The sequence below is a fragment of the Salmo trutta genome, chromosome 16, assembly GCF_901001165.1.
Source record: "Salmo trutta chromosome 16, fSalTru1.1, whole genome shotgun sequence".
In the NCBI taxonomy this organism is placed as follows: domain Eukaryota; kingdom Metazoa; phylum Chordata; class Actinopteri; order Salmoniformes; family Salmonidae; genus Salmo; species Salmo trutta.
Window position 1 is genome coordinate 24679012 of NC_042972.1, and position 19649 is coordinate 24698660.

Consider the following 19649-nt stretch of genomic DNA (forward strand, 5'->3'; position numbering starts at 1 on the left):
GCCATGCTGTTTAAGTGTGCCTTGAATTCTAAATAAATCACAGACAGTGTCACCAGCAAAGCACCTCCACACCATCACATTTTTATTTTATTTTTTATTTATTTCACCTTTATTTAACCAGGTAGGCAAGTTGAGAACAAGTTCTCATTTACAACTGCGACCTGGCCAAGATAAAGCAAAGCAGTGTGACACAGACAACAACACAGAGTTACACATGGAGTAAACAATAAACAAGCCAATAACACAATAAACAAGTCAATGATACAGTAGAAAAAAGAAAGTCTATATACAGTGTGTGCAAAAGGCATGAGGAGGTAGGCAATAAATAGGCCATAGGAGCAAATAATTACAATTTAGCAGATTAACACTGGAGTGATAAATGAGCATATGAAGATGTGCATGTAGAGATACTGGTGTGCAAAAAGAGCAGCAAAGTAAATAAAATAAAAACAGTAAGGGGATGAGGTAGGTAGATAGGGTGGGCAATGTACAGATGGACTATGTGCAGCTGCAGCGATCGGTTAGCTGCTCAGATAGCTGATGTTTAAAGTTGGTGAGGGAAATAAAAGTCTCCAACTTCAGCGATTTTTGCAATTTGTTCCAGTCACTGGCAGCAGAGAACTGTAATGAAAGGCGGCCAAATGAGGTGTTGGCTTTGGGGATGATCAGTGAGATATACCTGCAGGAACGTGCTCTAGTGTTGTTACCGTGACCAGTGAACTGAGATAAGGTGGAGCTTTACCAAGCATAGACTTATAGATGACCTGGAGCCAGTGGGTCTGGCAACGAATATGTAGCGAGGGCCAGCCCACTAGAGCATACAGGTCGCAGTGGTGGGTTGTATAAGGTGAGTAGAGTATTGGAAGCTATTTTGTAGATGACATCGGCGAAGTCGAGGATCGGTAGGATAGTCAGTTTTACTAGGGTAAGTTTGGCGGCTTTTTTGCGAAATAGAAAACCGATTCTAGATTTGATTTTGGATTGGAGATGTTTAATATGAGTCTGGAAGGAGAGTTTACAGTCTAACCAGACACCTAGGTATTTGTAATGGTCCACATATTCTAGGTCGGAACCGTCCAGGGTGGTGATGCTAGTCGGGCGGGCGGGTGCGGGCAGCAAACGGTTGAAAAGCATGCATTTGGTTTTACTAGTGTTTAAGAGCAGTTGGAGGCCACGGAAGGAGTGTTGTATGGCATTGAAGCTCGTATGGAGGTTAGTTAGCACAGTGTCCAAGGAAGGGCCAGAAGTATACAGAATGATGTCGCCCGCAGCAAGAGCAACATCCTTGATATATACAGAGAAAAGAGTCGGCCAGAGAATTGAACCCTGTGGTACCCCCATAGAGACTGCCAGAGGTCTGGACAACATGCCCTCCGATTTGACACACTGAACTCTGTCTGCAAAGTAGTTGGTGAACCAGGCTAGGCAGCCGTTAGAAAAACCAAGGCTATTGCGTCTGCCAATAAGAATACGGTGATTGACAGAGTCGAAAGCCTTGGCCAGGTCGATGAAGACGGCTGCACAGTACTGTCTTTTATCGATGGCGGTTATGATATCATTTAGTACCTTGAGCATGGCTGAGGTGCACCCGTGACCGGCTCAGAAACCGGATTGCACAGCGGAGAAGGTACGGTGGGATTCGAAATGGTCAGTGATCTGTTTATTAACTTGGCTTTCGAAGACTTTGGATAGGCAGGGCAGGATGGAAATAGGTCTGTAACAGTTTGGGTCTAGGGTGTCACCCCCTTTGAAGAGGGGGATGACCGCGGCAGCTTTCCAATCATTAGGGATCTCGGACGATACCAAAGAGAGGTTGAACAGACTGTTAATAGGGGTTGCAACAATGGTAGTGGATAGTTTTAGAAAGAGAGGGTCCAGATTGTCTAACCCAGCTGATTTGTACGGGTCCAGGTTTTGCAGCTCTTTCAGAACATCTGCTATCTGGATTTGGGTGAAGGAGAGGCTGGGGAGGCTTGGGCGAGTAGCTGCGGGAGGGGGGGAGCTGTTGGCCGGGGTTGGAGTAGCCAGGAGGAAGGCATGGCCAGCCGTTGAGAAATGCTTATTGAAATTTTTGATTATCATGGATTTATCGGTGGTGACCGTGTTACCTAGCCTCAATGCAGTGGGCAGCTGGGAGGAGAGGTGCTCTTGTTCTCCATGGACTTTACAGTGTCCCAAATCTTTTTGGAGTTAGAGCTACAGGATGCAAATTTCTGCTTGAAAAAGCTAGTCTTTGCTTTCCTGACTGACTGCGTGTATTGGTTCCTGACTTCCCTGAACAGTTGCATATCACGGGGACTATTCGATGCTACTGCAGTCCACCACAGGATGTTTTTGTGCTGGTCAAGGGCAGTCAGGTCTGGAGTGAACCAAGGGCTATTTCTGTTCTAAGTTCTGCATTTTTTGAATGGGGCATGCTTATCTAAGATGGTGAGGAAATTACTTTTAAAGAATGACTGACGGGATGAGGTCAGTATCCTTCCAGGATACCCGGGACAGATCGATTAGAAAGGCCTGCTCACAGAAGTGTTTTAGGGAGCGTTTGACAGTGATGGGGGGTGGTCGTTTGACCGCAGACCCATAGTGGATACAGGCAATGAGGCAGTGATCGCTGAGATCCTGATTGAAAACAGCGGAGGTGTATTTGGAGGGCAAGTTGGTCAGGATAACATCTATGAGGGTGACCATTTCCTCCTCTATGCTTCACAGTGGGAACCACCCAAATCAAATCAAATTGTATTGGTCACATACACATGGTTAGCAGATGTTAATGCAAGTGTAGTGAAATACTTATGCTTCTAGTTCCGACAATGCAGTAATATCTATTAAGTAATCTAACAAATTCACAACGACTACCTTATACACACAAATGTAAAGGGATGAATAAGAATATGTACATTTAAATATATGGATGTGCGATGACCATGCGGCATAGGCAAGATGCAGTAGATGGTATAGAATACAGTATATACATATACATATGAGATGAGTAATTTAGGATATATAGACATTATTAAAGTGCCGCTATTTAAAGTGACTAGTGATACCTTTATTAAATCCATTTATTACATTTTTTAAAATGGCCAGAGATTTGAGTCTGTATGTTGGCAGCGGCCACTCTATGTTAGTGATGGCTGTTTAACAGTCTGATGGCCTTGAGAGGCTGTTTTTCAGTCTCTCTGTCCCAGATTTGATGCAGCTGTACTGACCTTGCCTTCTGGATGATAGCGGGGTGAACAGGCAGTGGCTCGGGTGGTTGGTGTCCTAGATTATCTTTTTGGCCTTCCTGTGACATCGGGTTTTGCAGAGATCATCCGTCCACCTACTCTGCATCTCACAAAGACACGGCGGTTGGAACAAAAAATCTCAATTTTGGACTCATCAGACCAAAGGACAGATTTCCACCGGTCTAATGTCCATTGCTTGTGTTTCTTGGCCCAGCAAGTCTCTTCTTCTTATTGGTGTCCTTTAGTAGTGGTTTCTTTGCAGCAATTCGACCATGAAGACCTGATTCACGTAGTCTCCTCTGAACAGTTGATGTTGAGATGTTTCTTTTACTTGAACTCTGTGAAGCATTTATTTGTGCTGCAATCTGAGGTGCAGTTAACTCTAATGAACTTATCCTCTGCAGCAGAGGTAACTCTGGGTCTTCCTTTCCTGTGGCGGTCCTCATGAGAGCCAGTTTCATCATAGCGCTTGATGGTTTTAGCAACTGCACTTGAAGAAACTTTGAAAGTTCTTGACATTTTCCGGATTGACTGATGTCTTAAAGTAATGTTGGACTGTTATTTCTCTTTGCCTATTTGAGCTGTTCTTGCCATAATATGGACTTAGTCTTTTTTGTTCTTTTACCAAATATGTCTATCTTCTGTATACCACTCCTACTTTGTCACAACACAACTGATTGGCTCAAACACATTAAGAAGGAAAGAAATTCCTCAAATGAACTTTTAACAAGGTACACCTGTTAATTGAAATGCATTCCAGGTGACTACCTCATAAAGCTGATTGAGAGAATGCCAAGAGTGTGCAAAGCTGTCATCAAGGCAAAGGGTGGCTACTTTGAAGAATCTCAAAGATAACATATATTTTTATTTGTTTAACACTTTTTTGGTTACTACATGATTCCATATGTGTTATTTCATAGTTTGATGTCTTCACTATTGTACAATGTAGAAACATTTTCAAATAAAGAAAAACCCTATAATGAATAGGTGTGTCAAAACGTTTGACTGGTACTGTATATACAGTGGGGTCAAAATTATTGACACCCTTGATAAAGATGAGCAATAATGTCTATATAAAGTAAATAGTTCAAATCCTGAGCTGTATTGTATGCTCAAAAGCTTTAGGACATTTTTGGAATTATATTGTTTTATACAATTGTTTTACAAGTAATATTTTTATTTTAAAAATGTGTAAAAAGTTTAGTATTTGGTCCCATATTCCGAGCATGCAATGACTACATCAAGTTTGTGACTCTACAAACTTATTTGATGCATTTCCTGGACCCCAGTCAGAGGTTATGAGCACTCTGGAGATGGTTTTCATCAAGGATCTCTCTGTACTTTGCTCTGTTCATCTTTCCCTAGATCCTGACTAGTCTCCAATTCCCTGCCGCTGAAAAACGTCCCCACAGCATGATGCTGCCACCACCAGGCTTCACCGTAGGGATGTTGCCAGGTTTCCTCCAGACTTGACGCTTGGCGTTAAGGCCATTAGACCAGAGGATCTTGTTTCTCATGATCTGAGTCCTTTAGGTGCCTTTTGGCAAACTCCAAGCAGGCTGTCATGTGCCTTTTACTGAGGAGTGACTTCCGTCTGGCCAATCTACCGTAAAGGCCGGATTGGTGGAGTGCTACAGAGATGGTTGTCCTTCTGGAAGATTCTCCCATTTCACAGAGGAACTCTGGAGCTCTGTCAGAGTGCCCATCGGGTTCTTGGTCACTTCCCTGACCAAGGTCCCAATTGCTGAGTTTGGCCGGGTGGCCAGCTCTAGGAAGAGTCTTGTGGTTCCAAACTTCTTCGATTTAAGATTAATGGTGCCACTGTGTCCTTGGGGACCTTCAATGCTGCAGAAATGTTTTGGTACCCTTTCCCAGATCTGTGCCTCGACACTATCCTGTCTCGGAGCTGTATGGACAATTCCTTTGACCTCTGACAAGCACAGTCAACTGTGGGACGTTATATAGACAGGTGTGTGCCTTTCCAAATCGTGTCCAATCAATTGAATTTACCAGAGGTTGACTCAAATCAAGTTGTAGAAACATCTCAAGGATGATCAACCAAAACAGGATGCACCTGAGCTCAATTTCAAGTCCCTTAGCAAAGTGTCTGAATACTTATGTAAATAAGGTATCTGTTTTTTATTTTTAATACATTTGCAAAAAAAAATCTAAAAACCTGTTTTCACTTTGTCATTATTATTATTATTTTTTTTTTCACCTGTATTTAACCAGGTAGGCAAGTTGAGAACAAGTTCTCATTTACAACTGTGACCTGGCCAAGATAAAATGGGGTATTATGGGGTATTGTGTGTAGATTGATGAGAAAAGAAATGTAATTTAATCAATTTTAACATAAGTCTGTAACGGTAAAAAAAAATGGAAAAAGGGAACGGGTCTGAATACTTTCCGAATGCACTGTATAGGATGGGGTCCCTAGGTTGCCAATTTTCCTGGGACGGGGTCCCTGTGCAAGAAAAGGTTGAAAACCCCTGATTTACATTGGTGTTTTTATTCCATAATGTATATAAACCCTGGATTGCGTATGCTATGTATTGGCCGTTGAGAGGCTTTGAAGCCACCGGCCGGCCATATTGGCACTCCCCAGTAGGAGCAGTCCTCCACAGGAATTAATGGAATTCTACAGTATTTCAATAAAAAAATTCAAGGACAACATGACACGCATTTAAGAAGTTTGTTGTTGTAGTGGGGACAGTAACATTAGTACTCTAAAATATATATTTTTTTATATTTATGTTTGTATGTTTAGTTCACATATAATTTAAAAGTATGCATTAAGGTGTCTGTAATAGAATAAACGTGTCAAAAACGAATTAATAAATGCATTTCTATAGCTTCTAATATATATATTTTTTTTACAGTGGAGGAGGAGTACCAAGATGGCTGTTCAGTGGCTTCAACACAGCGCCTCCTGAGAGACGCAGGTTGAAGTGGCCAGAGTCAGAGTAGTGTAGAAGGTGTGGTATGCTGAGTGAGTAGTAGATTTGTGCCAGCACAAAGGGATAGGCAAAAGAGTTTACCTATTTATTATTCAGTAAGGTTGGCTTCTTAGCGTTCATAGCAATGGTTATCAACTGTACTGCAGAAATGGAATGTAAATCACAGAAAATATAGTTTGTTGTGGCAGCTGCAGAGATGTATTTGGGTATACGAGATTTGACTTCAGAAGAGTTACAAGGTGTGTTGAGGGGTGGTGTCCCGTCTTCCCAGGCCGTTGGCATCATGCAAGAGGAGATAGGGTCAAAATAGTGGAATGGGGTAGTGGGTTTTTAATGACTGTATGTGGTGGTGTTTCACTTCTTAGACTAGAGGAACAGGATTAATGAAGATAATTTAATGTCTGCAGACCGTGCCTGGCTTTACACTCCAGTACAGTAGGTGGCGGTGTATGCACATAAAAGTTGAATCCGATCCGCCAATCAAATCCCAAAGAAGAAGAACCTGGCAACCCTTGGCATCTTGGGAGTGGCGGTTGATTCAATATGGCTGCGGCAGAAACGGGAAAGAACGATTTAGGATTTTTTTGGATTAATGACAGTATCCTTTTACTTGGTTTCTATCAAAGACAGCCCCCGTATCTTATAGTCGATATTGTCAGTATGTTGATGAAGGTTGGATACGTTTAACTAACATGCCTGGTGAATTTGGTAACTAGCTGTAAACATTAAATTATGCTAGCTAACGTTAGCAAATCTGGATTTTATTGGCTAGTTTACGTTAGCTAGCTAGTGGTTTCTCATCTGTCTGGAAAACTGATCGGTAGCTAGTTTGTTAGTCAGGGGATGTGATATACCTTGCCAGAAGATACCGACCCTATCGTTACGCTTGTTTAAGACATGAACTGCATTGAGGTCGGAACGCAATCATTACCGCACGGCAAGCGGTACCAGAGCGCCAAGTCTAGGACCAAATGGCTCCATAACAGCTTTACCCCCCTCCATTTGTTTTGTATACTGCTGCTACTTGCTGTTTTATCTATGCATAGTTACTTCACCCCTACCTACATGTACAAATTACCTCAACTAACCTGTACCCCCGCACACTGACTCGGTACCGGTATCCCCTATATATATAGCCTTGTTATTGTTACTTTTTAAATAATTTTTTACTTTAGTTTATTTAGTAAATATTTCTTAGCTCTTCTTGAACTGCACTGTTGGTTAAGGGCTTGTAAGTAAGAATTTCACGGTAAGGTGTACACTTGTTGCATTCGTTGCATGTGACAAGTAAAGTTCGATTTGATTGCATTAAAGACACCATGTTGCCAATGTGAAATATGGGTAGGAAATGTACCACAATGCAGGGATTGGATTTGCCTATAACCTTGACATTGAATTCTACTTCTGGCAGAAATTAGTGTTTGAATCAGGAAACTTTCTTGTGACCTCTACAAGCCAAATGTTGAATAAAATTATATTTTAATGTACTTTACCAGTTGTCCATGTGGTTGGTCCTTTTGGCGGTAGGAATGTGAGACAATCTATCCACAAGAAAGTATATATTTACATCAACTTTTCAAAGTGCTGGTAGTGTGTAGAAGATTTATATTACATTTACATTACATTTAAGTCATTTAGCAGATGCTCTTATCCAGAGCGACTTACAAATTGGTGCATTCACCTTATGATATCCAGTGGAACAACCACTTTACAATAGTGCATCTAAATCTTTAAAGGGGGGGGGTTAGAAGGATTACTTTATCCTATCCCAGGTATTCCTTAAAGAGGTGGGGTTTCAGGTGTCTCCGGAAGGTGGTATCACCTGAAGCGTACACACAACATAAAAATACATGCACAAGAAAAAGCATACATACTTGCGGAGCTTGTGCACATGTTTACATGGTTCTGAGCATGCTCCAGGTGGTAGAAATGTGAAAAAGTTGTAATTATACTTTCCTGTGGATCTATTCCAGATTCAAATGCTTATTTCTGCCTGATGTAGAATTCAATGTAAGGATGGGATATGCCACTGAATTCCACATTTTTGATTTATACTGCTCCATCAAGAAGATTGAAATATTGCTAGTTTTCCCAGAAAACTGGCATTTTCATCCTCATGCTAACTAGCAGTATTCACCGCAGCCATTTTGGAATGGCAATGTCAGCCAATCAACTCCTTTGTTGTTCAACACAACATGCCATTCCATAGTGGCTACTGGTAGCTAGCATAAGGACGAAAAGGGCAGTTTTTCCTGGGAAAACTAGCAGTATTTCATTTTTTTCGATGGAGTAGTGTAGATAAAGTTACAATTTGAAGTACACAGTTGAAGTACACAATTTGAAGTGGCACATCCCATAACTGCATTGAGGTACAATTTCCGACCCATATCTCGCGCCTGCTCCAGCGTAATGTAACCATGATTGTGTTCCTTGCTCAGTGTAAACACGCGTAGCGGTAGGGTCCGTTTCTTCTGGCAATGAAGTACCAATGAATGAAGAACCAATGAAACGCCAGGGTTGTGGGTTCGATTTCCTTGGGGGACCAGTATGACAATGTATGGACTAAATGCATAAGTTGTTCTGTATAAGAGCTAAATGGCTAAAATGTAGCTAATTTCACCTAGTTAACTAATTAGGAGTCCACTTTCTATTTTTGGGAAGTTGGCTAATGTCGGCTAATTAACAAATGCCAGCCACTTTCTGAACCCAGTTCAGTGGCTTGCCTAAGCCAATTACAACATGCTGATTTTTATTGAAGTGAGGGTCTTGTTAGAGACCATCAAATAAATTTCCTAATTCAATTCACACAGCATCAGATGAAGACCAACCTGTGGTGTTCATTCCAGGTGAGGACATTAGCACTTGTCAAAGGCATGTGTGAGTTAGTTCTGACCACTTTTCCTATTGCTGGCTGCTAACGTTACTGCATTTTTCCACATCTCTTTCTCTCAGGAGTGAACAAAGAGGGACACTTTCGGACAGCTTTTAAGTCGGGCTCCTGGTCCAACAGCAGTGAAAGAAAGGTGAAAATGAGGGCCAAATATGGCTGTCAGATCCGAGGAGAGGCTTCTCTGAGATGGGGCAATAAAAAGCGAGGCCAGCCTCTTTCCCTTTCCTCTGTCTCTGAGTCCTCCATGGGTAGAGGGCAGCTCCAGTTCGCACCTGAAGCCACAGTCCCATCCCCCAACCCAGCCACTCGGCAGCATCTCCTCACCACCTCACAGGTAGGTTTGCCAAGAGGGACCTCACCCTTGACCCTAACTGGTTACTAGCTGATAACCTCTCCAGTCGGAACAGGCCCATGCAAACATAAAGCCTGGGTACACAGCTATATCTTCATTCAACAGGGATGTGGATGAATCAAACATTTCTGATTTATTCTGAATAAAATTGATATTGGCCAAAACCCAAGCCCACCCTCTTTTCTCAGATGTACTATGTTGTTCTGGTGCTGATCACATGCCTGATTAAACAGTGCTAGCTAATTTGGCCAAACCAGGTAAGATAAAAAAGCAGAAACAGGCTGACATTCAATAGGGTAGTATCACTCAATATACTGCACTGTTGCTCGATGCTTGCTCTTTTTTTTTCATGATCTAAGGCTTTCTGTTTTATATGATTCATAAAAAAAACTGTCTTTTGCTCAGGCACTCTCTGAGGAGACCCAGGCTAAGAGCAGGGCCTCTCTGAAGGACCTCTGTCCCGAGGATAAACGGCGCATCGCCAACCTCATCCAGGAGCTGGCCAGGTAACTGCTCATTCAACATATGAGGGATTTTGTCTGTGTGTTTGGCAGGGAGTGGGGGTGTAGAGATATTAGGGCTGTCCCCGACAAAAAAAAATCTTGGTCGACCCATAGTCGTCCTGTTCTTTCGACCAATCGATTGGTTGAAATGTTTAAACTTATTTTTCCATATATAAACAGACACACCCTATGTGTTTGAATAAAATCAACTACATATCTACTGAGCTTGTCTGACACACTGTTTGATGAAATAATTAAGACACAAAAAGTACTCAGTAAAGAGCCCGATGGTCACACTGTGTTAAAAAAAAATACAGCGAGTGCCTGTGTTACTGGTGCACGTTGTCTCGCTCTCCTCCCTACTGCAGCGAAAAGGCACCACAGCACAGCAAGTGTTTATTGCGCTGTCCGTGCTGAAGCTACAATGTAATTTCAGCCATTTAGTTTCTTACTTGTTTCTGACAGAAAAGTTATGTTACCGAAATCCCTAATTTGTTTATGAAAAAAATTGCCTATTCCCTCAATCCTTGCTCTCTTTACGTGAAACATGTAAGCATCGCATGCATGTGACCAACAGAGCCTGACCTATAGCCTATAGTTATCACATCAATCAATTGGTTATAACAAACTCCAAACACAGTAACACGTGACAGCAAAATGGATGTGGAGGACGTGAAAAATAAACTTGAAACGGGCGATTGTTTACTGGTTGCTAAGGAGGGAAATCAAATCAAGCTTTATTTATAGGAAAGGTGGAAATTTTATTTATAGGAAAGCTTTATTTACAGGAAAAATAAAAACAGTGAAAAAAAAAGCTGAAATATTTACTACACAACAAACATAAGAGGATAAAAAACAAAAGAATGAGACACACTGAACATCTAAAAAGCACTGCAAGGAAAAGCAAAGCTACAAATATGTGTTCTAAGATCTCTTTTAAATATGTCCACAGTTTCGGCCACCTTCAGGTTCTCTGGCAGGCTATTCCAGAGGCTGGGGGCCTAATAATGAAAGGCTGCTTCTGCATGTCTCTTGGTCCTAGGCTTTGGGATAATTAAAAGGCCAATGCCAGAGGACCTGAGGGACCTACTGGGTACATAACTTAAAAGCATGTCTAAAAACCAATAGAATAATCTTAAAATTAATTCTAAAACTCATAGGCAGCCAGTGCAGAGACCTTAAACCGGTGTAATGTGTACTCTCCGTCTGGTCTTGGTCAGTACCCGTGCTGCAGCATTTTATATGTTTTGCAGTTGACCAATGGATTTCTTGGGTAGACCAGACAGGAGAGCATTACAGTAGTCAAGCCTACTTGTAATAAAAGCATGGCTGAGTCTCTCTGCATCAGCCTTAGAGAGAAGCGGCCCTACCTTGGCAATGTTCCTCAGGTGGTAAAAAGCTATTTACGTCACAGGGGAAGTCAGATCTATGGAAGACATTTGACTTAGTTGTGGAAACTACTGGAGATCAAGAAAAATAATGGTATAAGAGCAAGCATTGCATGAGTATTATGTGTGCCAAACAGTTGCTGTTAGATTACAATATTATAATTTTTTTCTGACCATTTGGATCAGTGTAAACAATACTAAATAAATAAGTGTACCTCAGAGAGTCTGTTCTAATGAAATAAATATATAGTCTTTATTACAGCAGACTAAAAACATTTACGCTGCGGTTTATTTATTGTTTAAGTTAATTATTCAAAGCTCCCTTTATTTAATTTTATAACAAAAATGCTTGATTGCATTTCAAAGCCTGAATGTCTCGTATGCTGTGTGATGGCATGAAGGAATGATTGATTGATACAGTAGCCTATAGAGTATATTGAAATATAGGCCTCAGTAAGTTACGGTATTAAGACTAGACAGGACACGCTCTTAGGCCTACAGCTCGATGGTGGTTACACAAGGCTACTATACAAAGCCTACTAATCATAACAACATTACTTATTATAATGATGTGTATAATAATAATTGTAATAATTACAATAAAGAGATCAAGAAAAAGGAGGGTATAGGAGTGAGCTGCGTGCATATGTGTGACAAACAGGTGCTGTTAGATTACTATATTATTTTTCTGCCTGTTTGGAATAGTGTAAACAACACTAAATAAATTCAAAGTAATACCAGTCTGTTCTAACGAAAAACAATTATAAAGCCTTTATTATAGCAGAGCAAATATTAAAAACAGCCAAATCTGTGAAATTGCTTAGTCAAACCTTTTTCCGTTGCATGAGGCTTAAGTGCTCACGGAATCAGTAGGCGATTAAACACACTCAAACAGACAACAGAAGCAAGCCAAGAGTGTGCAAAGCTGTCATTAAGGCAAAGGGTGGCTACTTTGAAGAATCTCAAATATATAGAATATATTTAGATGTTTTTAACACTTTTTTGGTTACTACATGATTCCATATGTGTTATTTCATAGTTTTGATGTCTTCACTATTATTCTACAATGTAAAAATAACAAAAAATCCTGGAATGAGTAGGTATGTCCAAACTTTTGACTGATACTGTATATGGATGATTTATAAAGCCAGGGACATTTAACAGTTAGGCTATGGATTATTGGCCTAATTAAGTTGGGGTTTCCTCTCCTCAATTTTCTTAGACAGTTAGGCTAAGGCAAGGGCTGTTTCCTCTTCTCTGCTGCTGCTGCCTCCACTGCATTGTTCTCAATCCCACCCATTATTCTGGTTAACTTTGCTATTATGCACAACCTAGGGAAAGGCGCCAATTATACGGCGCACTGAAGATTATTTTAGAACTGCGGACAGAGACTGTATCCACCGCGGGAGAAAGCGCATTGGTTTATTTATTAGTGTTACACCATTATTTTTACATAATATAACCATGTACAATTTCAGTATCACATGTGTTAGAGTGATGGACTGTGCTATCCTCGTGGCCTCCGCAATGGATTAGTCCACTGGACAGGCATGAATCAGACAGGTGTCTTTTGCACCATGAAAAAAAAACATATAATTGCAACTGCTCAACTAAAGAAATCTCGGTCAACCAACAGAATATTGACCAGTTGACTAAATGGGATCAGCCCTAAGACATTTTCTCAATAATTAAGTTTATTCAGGGGGGACAATGCCATAATCCCTGACCCTCCACCTCTTCTTTCCCAGAGTGAGTGAGGAGAAGGAGGAGTCGGTACAGAGGCTGAAGGATGAACAGGAGACCTTTGAGTGCAAGATTCTTCAGCTGGAGCAGCAGAACCAGCTCATTGTACAGGAGAGAGAGAGTATCCTTTTCTCCATGGATGCACACAGGCATACAGAGTAGAGGTCGACCGATTAATCGGAATGGCCAATTAATTAGGGCCGATTTCAAGTTTTCATAACAATCGGTAATTGACATTTTTGGACACCGATTTTGGCCGATTACATTGCACTCCACGAGGAGACTGCGTCTGTCGTTACACCAATGTGTGAAGATAATTTCTTCCTAACAAAGACCGTAATTAATTTGACAGAATTGTACATAATTATGACATAACATTGATGGTTGTGCAATGTAACAGGAATATTTAGACTTAGGGATGCAACCCATTAGATAAAATACGGAACAGTTCCGTATTTCACTGAAAGAATAAACGTTTTGTTTTCAAAATGATAGTTTCCGGATTTGACCATATTAATTACCTAAGGCTCGTATTTCTGTGTGTTATCATATTATAATTAAGTATGATTTGATAGAGCAGTCTGACTGAGTGGTGGTAGGCAGCAGCAGCAGTTTGTTCATTCAAACAGCACTTTTCTGCATTTGCCTGCAGCTCTTCACTGTGCTTCAAGCATTGCGCTGTTTATGACTTCAAGCCTATCAACTCCCGAGATTAGGCTGGCAATACTAGAGTACCTATTAGAACATCCAATAGTTAAAGGTATATGAAATACAAATGGTATAGAGAGAAATAGTCCTATAATAAATACAACCTAAAACTTCTTACCTGGAAATATTGAAAACTCATGTTAAAAGGAACCACCAGCTTTCATATGTTCTGGGCAAGGAACTTAAACGTTAGCTTTTTTTACATGGCACATATTGCACTTTTACTTTCTTCTCCAACACTTAGTTTTTGCATTATTTAAACCAAATTGAACATGTTTCATTATTTATTTGAGACTGAATTGATTTTATTGATGTATTATATTAAGTTAAAATAAGTGTTCATTCAGTATTGTTGTAATTGTCATTATTACAAATATATATTAAAATTGGCAGATTAATCGGTATCGGATATTTTTGGCCCTCCAATAATCGGTATCGGCGTTGAAAAATCATAATCGGTTGACCTCTAATACAGAGGGCCTATCTCACTGGCATTGTCTGTGTGAAGTATCCTCAACTTCAGTCTATGAGGGCCACAGTGCCTGCCGGTGTTCTCTTGCCTTCCCAGGTCTGTATCAGTCACTGATTTAAAAGACAGCCATGAGTACTTGCACACACTGCAACCCAGTCTGCCACTAAAGAATTAAAAGCTATTCCTATCTGGCAGCAGGGGGCAGCATTGCCTACAGCTTGATATCTCCACTGCAAACCTCAGTGGTATGACAGATACTCCATGAGCGTTATTACATGCCCACGTACCTCCATTCCCTCCTGCTTTTTCACGATTTTGAGTCTTGGCCACGTCTTGACATTTTAAAATGACATTTGCCCCATGTCTGAGTTCACTGTGGATTACATTCAGTGTTTGAAACCGTTTCCTTCTCTGACGTTTTATCTTGTGGGACTGTGGCATTTGGTCTAGTCTCATGTCTTGGTAATCTTGTTCTTCTTGATGCACTGAATTCTGTCATACACTACAAGACCAAAGGTATGTGGACCCCTGCTCATCGAACATCTCATTCCAAAATCATGGGCATTAATATGGAGTTGGTCCCCCTTTGCTGCTATAACAGCCTCCACTCTTCTGGGGTGGTTTTCCTCTAGATTTTGAAACATTGCTGTGTGTACTTTCTTCCATTCAGTGAAGTTGGACATTGATGTTGGGCAATTAGGCCTGTCTTGCAGTTGGCATTCCAATTCATCCTAAAGGTGTTTGATGGGGTTGAGGTCAGGGCTCTGTGCAGGCCAGTCAAGTTCTTCCACAACAATCTCGACAAACCATTTGTATGGATCTCGCTTTGTGCACGGGGGCATTGTCATGCTGAAACAGGAAAGGGCCTTCCCCAAAATGTTGCCACAAAGTTGGAAACACAGAATCGTCTAGAATGTCATTGTATGCTGTAACGTTAAGATTTCCCTTCACCGGAACTAAGGGGCCTAGCCTGAGTCCAATGGCGGCGAGCTTTACACCACTCCAGCTGACGCTTGGCATTGCACATAGTGATCTTAGGCGTGTGTGCGGCTACTCGGCCATGGAAACCCATTTCCTGAAGAATAGTTCTTATGCTGACGTTGCTTCCAGAGGCAGTTCGGTAGAGAGTGTTGCAACTGAGGACAGATGATTTTTGCGCGCTTCAGTACTCTGCGATCCCATTCTGTGAGCTTGTATGACCTACCACTTCGTGGCTAAGCCGTTGTTGCTCCTAGACATTTTCACAATAACAGCACTTACAGTTGACCAGGGCATCTCTGGCAGGGCAGAAATTTGACGAACTGACTTGTTTAGAAAGGTGGCACCCTATGACGGTACCATGTTGAAAGTCACTGAGCTCTTCAGTAATGCCATTATACTGCCAATGTTTGTCTATGGAGATTGCATGGCGGTGTGCTCAATTTTATACACCTGTTACTAACAGGTGTGGCTGAAATGGCTGAATCCACTAATTTGAAAGGTTTTCCACATACTTTTGTATCATACCTTTTTATGACCAGTTACAGCACCACCAGTTGATTCTAAGCGAGCTAACACTGTCAGGCTCAGTCTCTTGGCCTGACCTGGCAACTTTTCTATAATTCCAACAGCATCCCATAATTACCTGTAGTTTCCTTAATGTAGTTTCCTCTACATTTACACCCCCCACCCTCCTTGATGTCCTCTTTAATGATTCCACTCAGGTCAAACCGACGTGGTGAGAGCCGTCAATTTAGGGGAAAAACACAGCGAAATATGAAAAGTAATCGCCGGTTGGTAAATTGCACAATTGGCAGCAGAGCTGGGAAATTAGAAAAGCACAACTCAATTAAAGGCACTTTGACTGGGAGACCTGGCATTTACACAAAACTTCTAAACTCCATTAAAAAGGAATTTGAGGGGGGAAAACCTTTTGATTAAAGCACCCCGAGGGGATAACCGGTCTTTAACGCACACACGGAGTCGTAAAGAGAGTTCTGAGACGTAGGGTTCCAGATGGATCTTTTAAAGGTTAAGGAGACACCAAAGGCAAACAGACTAGGGGAAGACTTGTAAAGTCTAATTCCATTACAGTCTTATCTACCAAGAGTCAGGTTATCAAGGGGAGGATGTGTATATCTCTCCTATCTAAAGACCCGCAGTAAGAGATGAGTGAAAAGCATTCTTGTTGAAATGTTGTTTGTCAGGACCATTTTGTAGCTCAAGTGCTGAATAAAATGTAAGATTTGAATTAGCTTGTAGTTGGTTATTTATCCTTGGCATGATGTCTTGGAGAGGTAAAAAGGATAGATATAAATTCTGAGTTGGTGCTTCACTAATCACATACATTTTTTTTTTAATCAATAACCTTAATATTCTGTCAGTGACTTATACCACTGCCTTGGTTGAAATAAGTGTCTCTACCCTCCTCCCTTAGGCAATGGTTAAAGGGCTAAACTTTGAATTTGCTTTATCACATAATTTATGTTAGACCTTTTAATACCATCAATAGACAGAGTAAACCTTAAGCTATAGTGATTGTTAGCAAGTCTATTTACTGGTATTTGGTTGGGTTGATTGTAAACTGGTTTATTTTTTATGGTTAAGGCAGTTATGCTAACTGTACACTTTCATCAATTACCCATCACCATGACCTAACACACACCCAGTCGGTTTTGAACAGTGCGAAAATGGCAGGCTTTGAAAATATTCCTCTCCTGTGCAAATTTATTCCACCTTGAGGTGGATTTCATTTGGGCGTGGCCTGACAGGGCGAGTGAATAATTTAGGCAGGCCCCGTCTGAAGCCCTCGAAAGCAAAGTCTTTATTTTGTATATTTTTGGATTGAGGGGCAGAAGAAGCCGTTACTACCGCTTTGATTGAAGCGGGTGGGCATTCGGATTGGCTCATGCCCAAGACTCAGAGAAGAGTTTTCTCTGTTTTCGGCATGGGAAGAGAACCTTATCAATTGTGTTGTAGTCGTCTTAGATTACCAGGCCTTGAGAGGCGGGTCTGCGTCTGCCCAACAATGTTTTTAACGTAGGTGTGTTTACACTCTGTCAGAACATCCACGTCCTATAATCGGCATAGGTATTGTTTGTGGTTGCGATGACTGTTGGTTGGAGCATGATGCTTGCAATACCAGATTTGTGTGGGTTAACTCTGACGTGTACTAGATTCCTTTGAATAAAAGTGTTAACACAGAGGACATTATATTACCAATGTGAATCCGTTGACATGGGAATTGAAACAAATGTTTGGTTGGTTCTACCGAGTTTTGATAGACATGTGTCATAACATAACTTCAGTTGTCATGACTCCCTATGATTGCTATGATGTAATGTCAGTGGAAAAACAGCCTTATGCAGACAGATGGTTCAGGTGTTACTTACCGGTAGAGTCTGTGAAAGAAGCGTTGGAGCATTTGTCGACAGGGCATTCACTTTCATTCCACTTCATCTGAAGTTTTTCTCTTGCCCTACTCCGTTTCATTTCCCAGGCTTGATTGAACTCCTCCGACACCAAAGTGTTTTCTCCTAGCGTATCCTTCCACAGACTGTTACTTCAATATGGCTTCACTTTGAAACTTTCATTTGCTGTTAAATCAGGGACTTTTAAAGGTGATGTGTTGAGAAACTCATCAGCCAGGGGCGATGGCCCACCCATAAAAATATATGGCCTGGAGCAGGGAGGTTTATGGGTAGTAGTTGGTTGGTAGGAGTGTATTTGAGACTGTGTACCCGTCTTTGTGGGTGACTACAGGTGAGGATTTGGTCATGTGTTATTCTAGGTTCATTGCAAATTCTCTGTGTGGGGGTTTGCATATACAGCTCTGGAAAAATTAAGAGACCACTGCAAAATGATCAGTTTCTCTGGTTTTACTATTTATAGGTATGTGTTTGGGTAAAATGAAAATGTTTGTTTTATTCTGTAAACTACTGACAACATTTCCCCCAAATTTCAAATAAAATATTGTCATTTAGAGCATTTATTTGCAGAAAATGACAACTGGTCAAAATAACAAAATATATACAGTGTTGTCAGACCTCGAATAAAACAAAGAAATAAGTTCATATTCATTTTAAACAACACAATACTAATGTTTCAACTTAGGAAGAGTTCAGAAATCAATATTTGGTGGAATAATCCTGATTTTCAATCACAGCTTTCATGCGTCTTGACATGCTCTCCACCAGTCTTTCACATTGATGTTGGGTGACTTTATGCCCCTCCTGGCGCAAAAATTCAAGCAGCTCGGCTTTATATGATGGCTTGTGACCATACATCTTCCTCTTGATCACATTCCAGAGGTTTTCAAGGGGGTTCAGGTCTGGAGATTGGGCTGGCCATGACAGGGTCTTGATCTTGTGGTACTCCATCCACACCTTGATTAACCTGGCTGTGTGGCATGGAGAATTGTCCTGCTGGAAAAAACAATCCTCAGGGTTGGGGAACATTGTCAGAGCAGAAGGCAGCATGTTTTCTTCCAGGACAACCTTGTACGTGGCTTGATTCATGCGTCCTTCACAAAGACAAATCTTCTCGATTCCAGCCTTGCTGAAGCACCCCCAGATCATCACCGATCCTCCACCAAATTTCACAGTGGGTGCGAGACCTGGAAAGGCCTACATGCCTCTTCTTCTTATTGGTGTCCTTTAGTAGTGGTTTCTTTGCAGCAATTCGACCATGAAGGCCTGATTCACGCAGTCTCCTCTGAATAGTTGATGTTGAGATGTGTCTGTTACTTGAACTCTGTGATGCATTTATTTGTGCTGCAATTTCTGAGGCTGGTAACTCTAATGAACTAAAAACTTATCCTCTGGGTCTTCCTTTTCGGTGGCGGTCCTCATGAGATCCAGTTTCGTCATAGCGCTTGATGTTTTTTGCAACTGCAATTGAAGACATTTTAAAAGTTGTTGAAATGTTCCAGATTGACTGACCTTCATGTTTGAAAGTAATGGACTTTCATTTCTCTTTGCTTATTTGAGCTGTTCTTGCCATAAAATGGACGGTCTTTTACCAAATAGGGCTATCTTCTGTATACCACCCCTACCTTGTCACAACACAACTGATTGGCTCAACGCATTAAGAAGGAAAGAAATTCCACAAAATAACTATTAACAAGGCACACCTGTTAATCGAAATGCATTCCAGGTGACTAACTCATGAAGCTGGTTGAGAAAATGGCAATAGTGTGCAAAGCTGTCGTCAAGGATTTCATTAAAAAAAAAATATATATATATACCATTATTTTACCAGGTAAGTTGACTGAGAACACATTCTCATTTACAGCAACGAACTGGGAATAGTTACAGTGGAGAGGAGGGGGGATGAATGAGCCAATTGTATGCTGGGGATGATTAGGTGACCGTGATGGTATGAGGGACAGATTGGGAATTTAGCCAGGACACCAGGGTTAACACCCCTACT

At 41.2% G+C, this 19649-nt stretch overlaps 1 protein-coding gene across 3 annotated transcripts in view; it reads left to right on the forward strand.

The window, feature by feature from the left end:
- The first annotated feature begins 6691 nt into the window (after window positions 1–6691).
- The window catches only part of LOC115150377 (protein hinderin), a 28889-nt gene continuing 15931 nt past the window's right edge, over window positions 6692–19649 (forward strand). For 2 of the 3 annotated variants that reach the window (XM_029693599.1, XM_029693598.1), the window contains exons 1-5: window positions 6692–6782; window positions 8995–9030; window positions 9137–9408; window positions 9832–9932; window positions 13066–13181. In XM_029693599.1, coding sequence (XP_029549459.1) covers window positions 6728–6782; window positions 8995–9030; window positions 9137–9408; window positions 9832–9932; window positions 13066–13181 — 580 coding nt within the window. In that variant the 5' untranslated portion in view covers window positions 6692–6727. The remainder of the gene's footprint in view (window positions 6783–8994; window positions 9031–9136; window positions 9409–9831; window positions 9933–13065; window positions 13182–19649) is intronic. The other variant, XM_029693600.1, reaches the window with a different exon arrangement.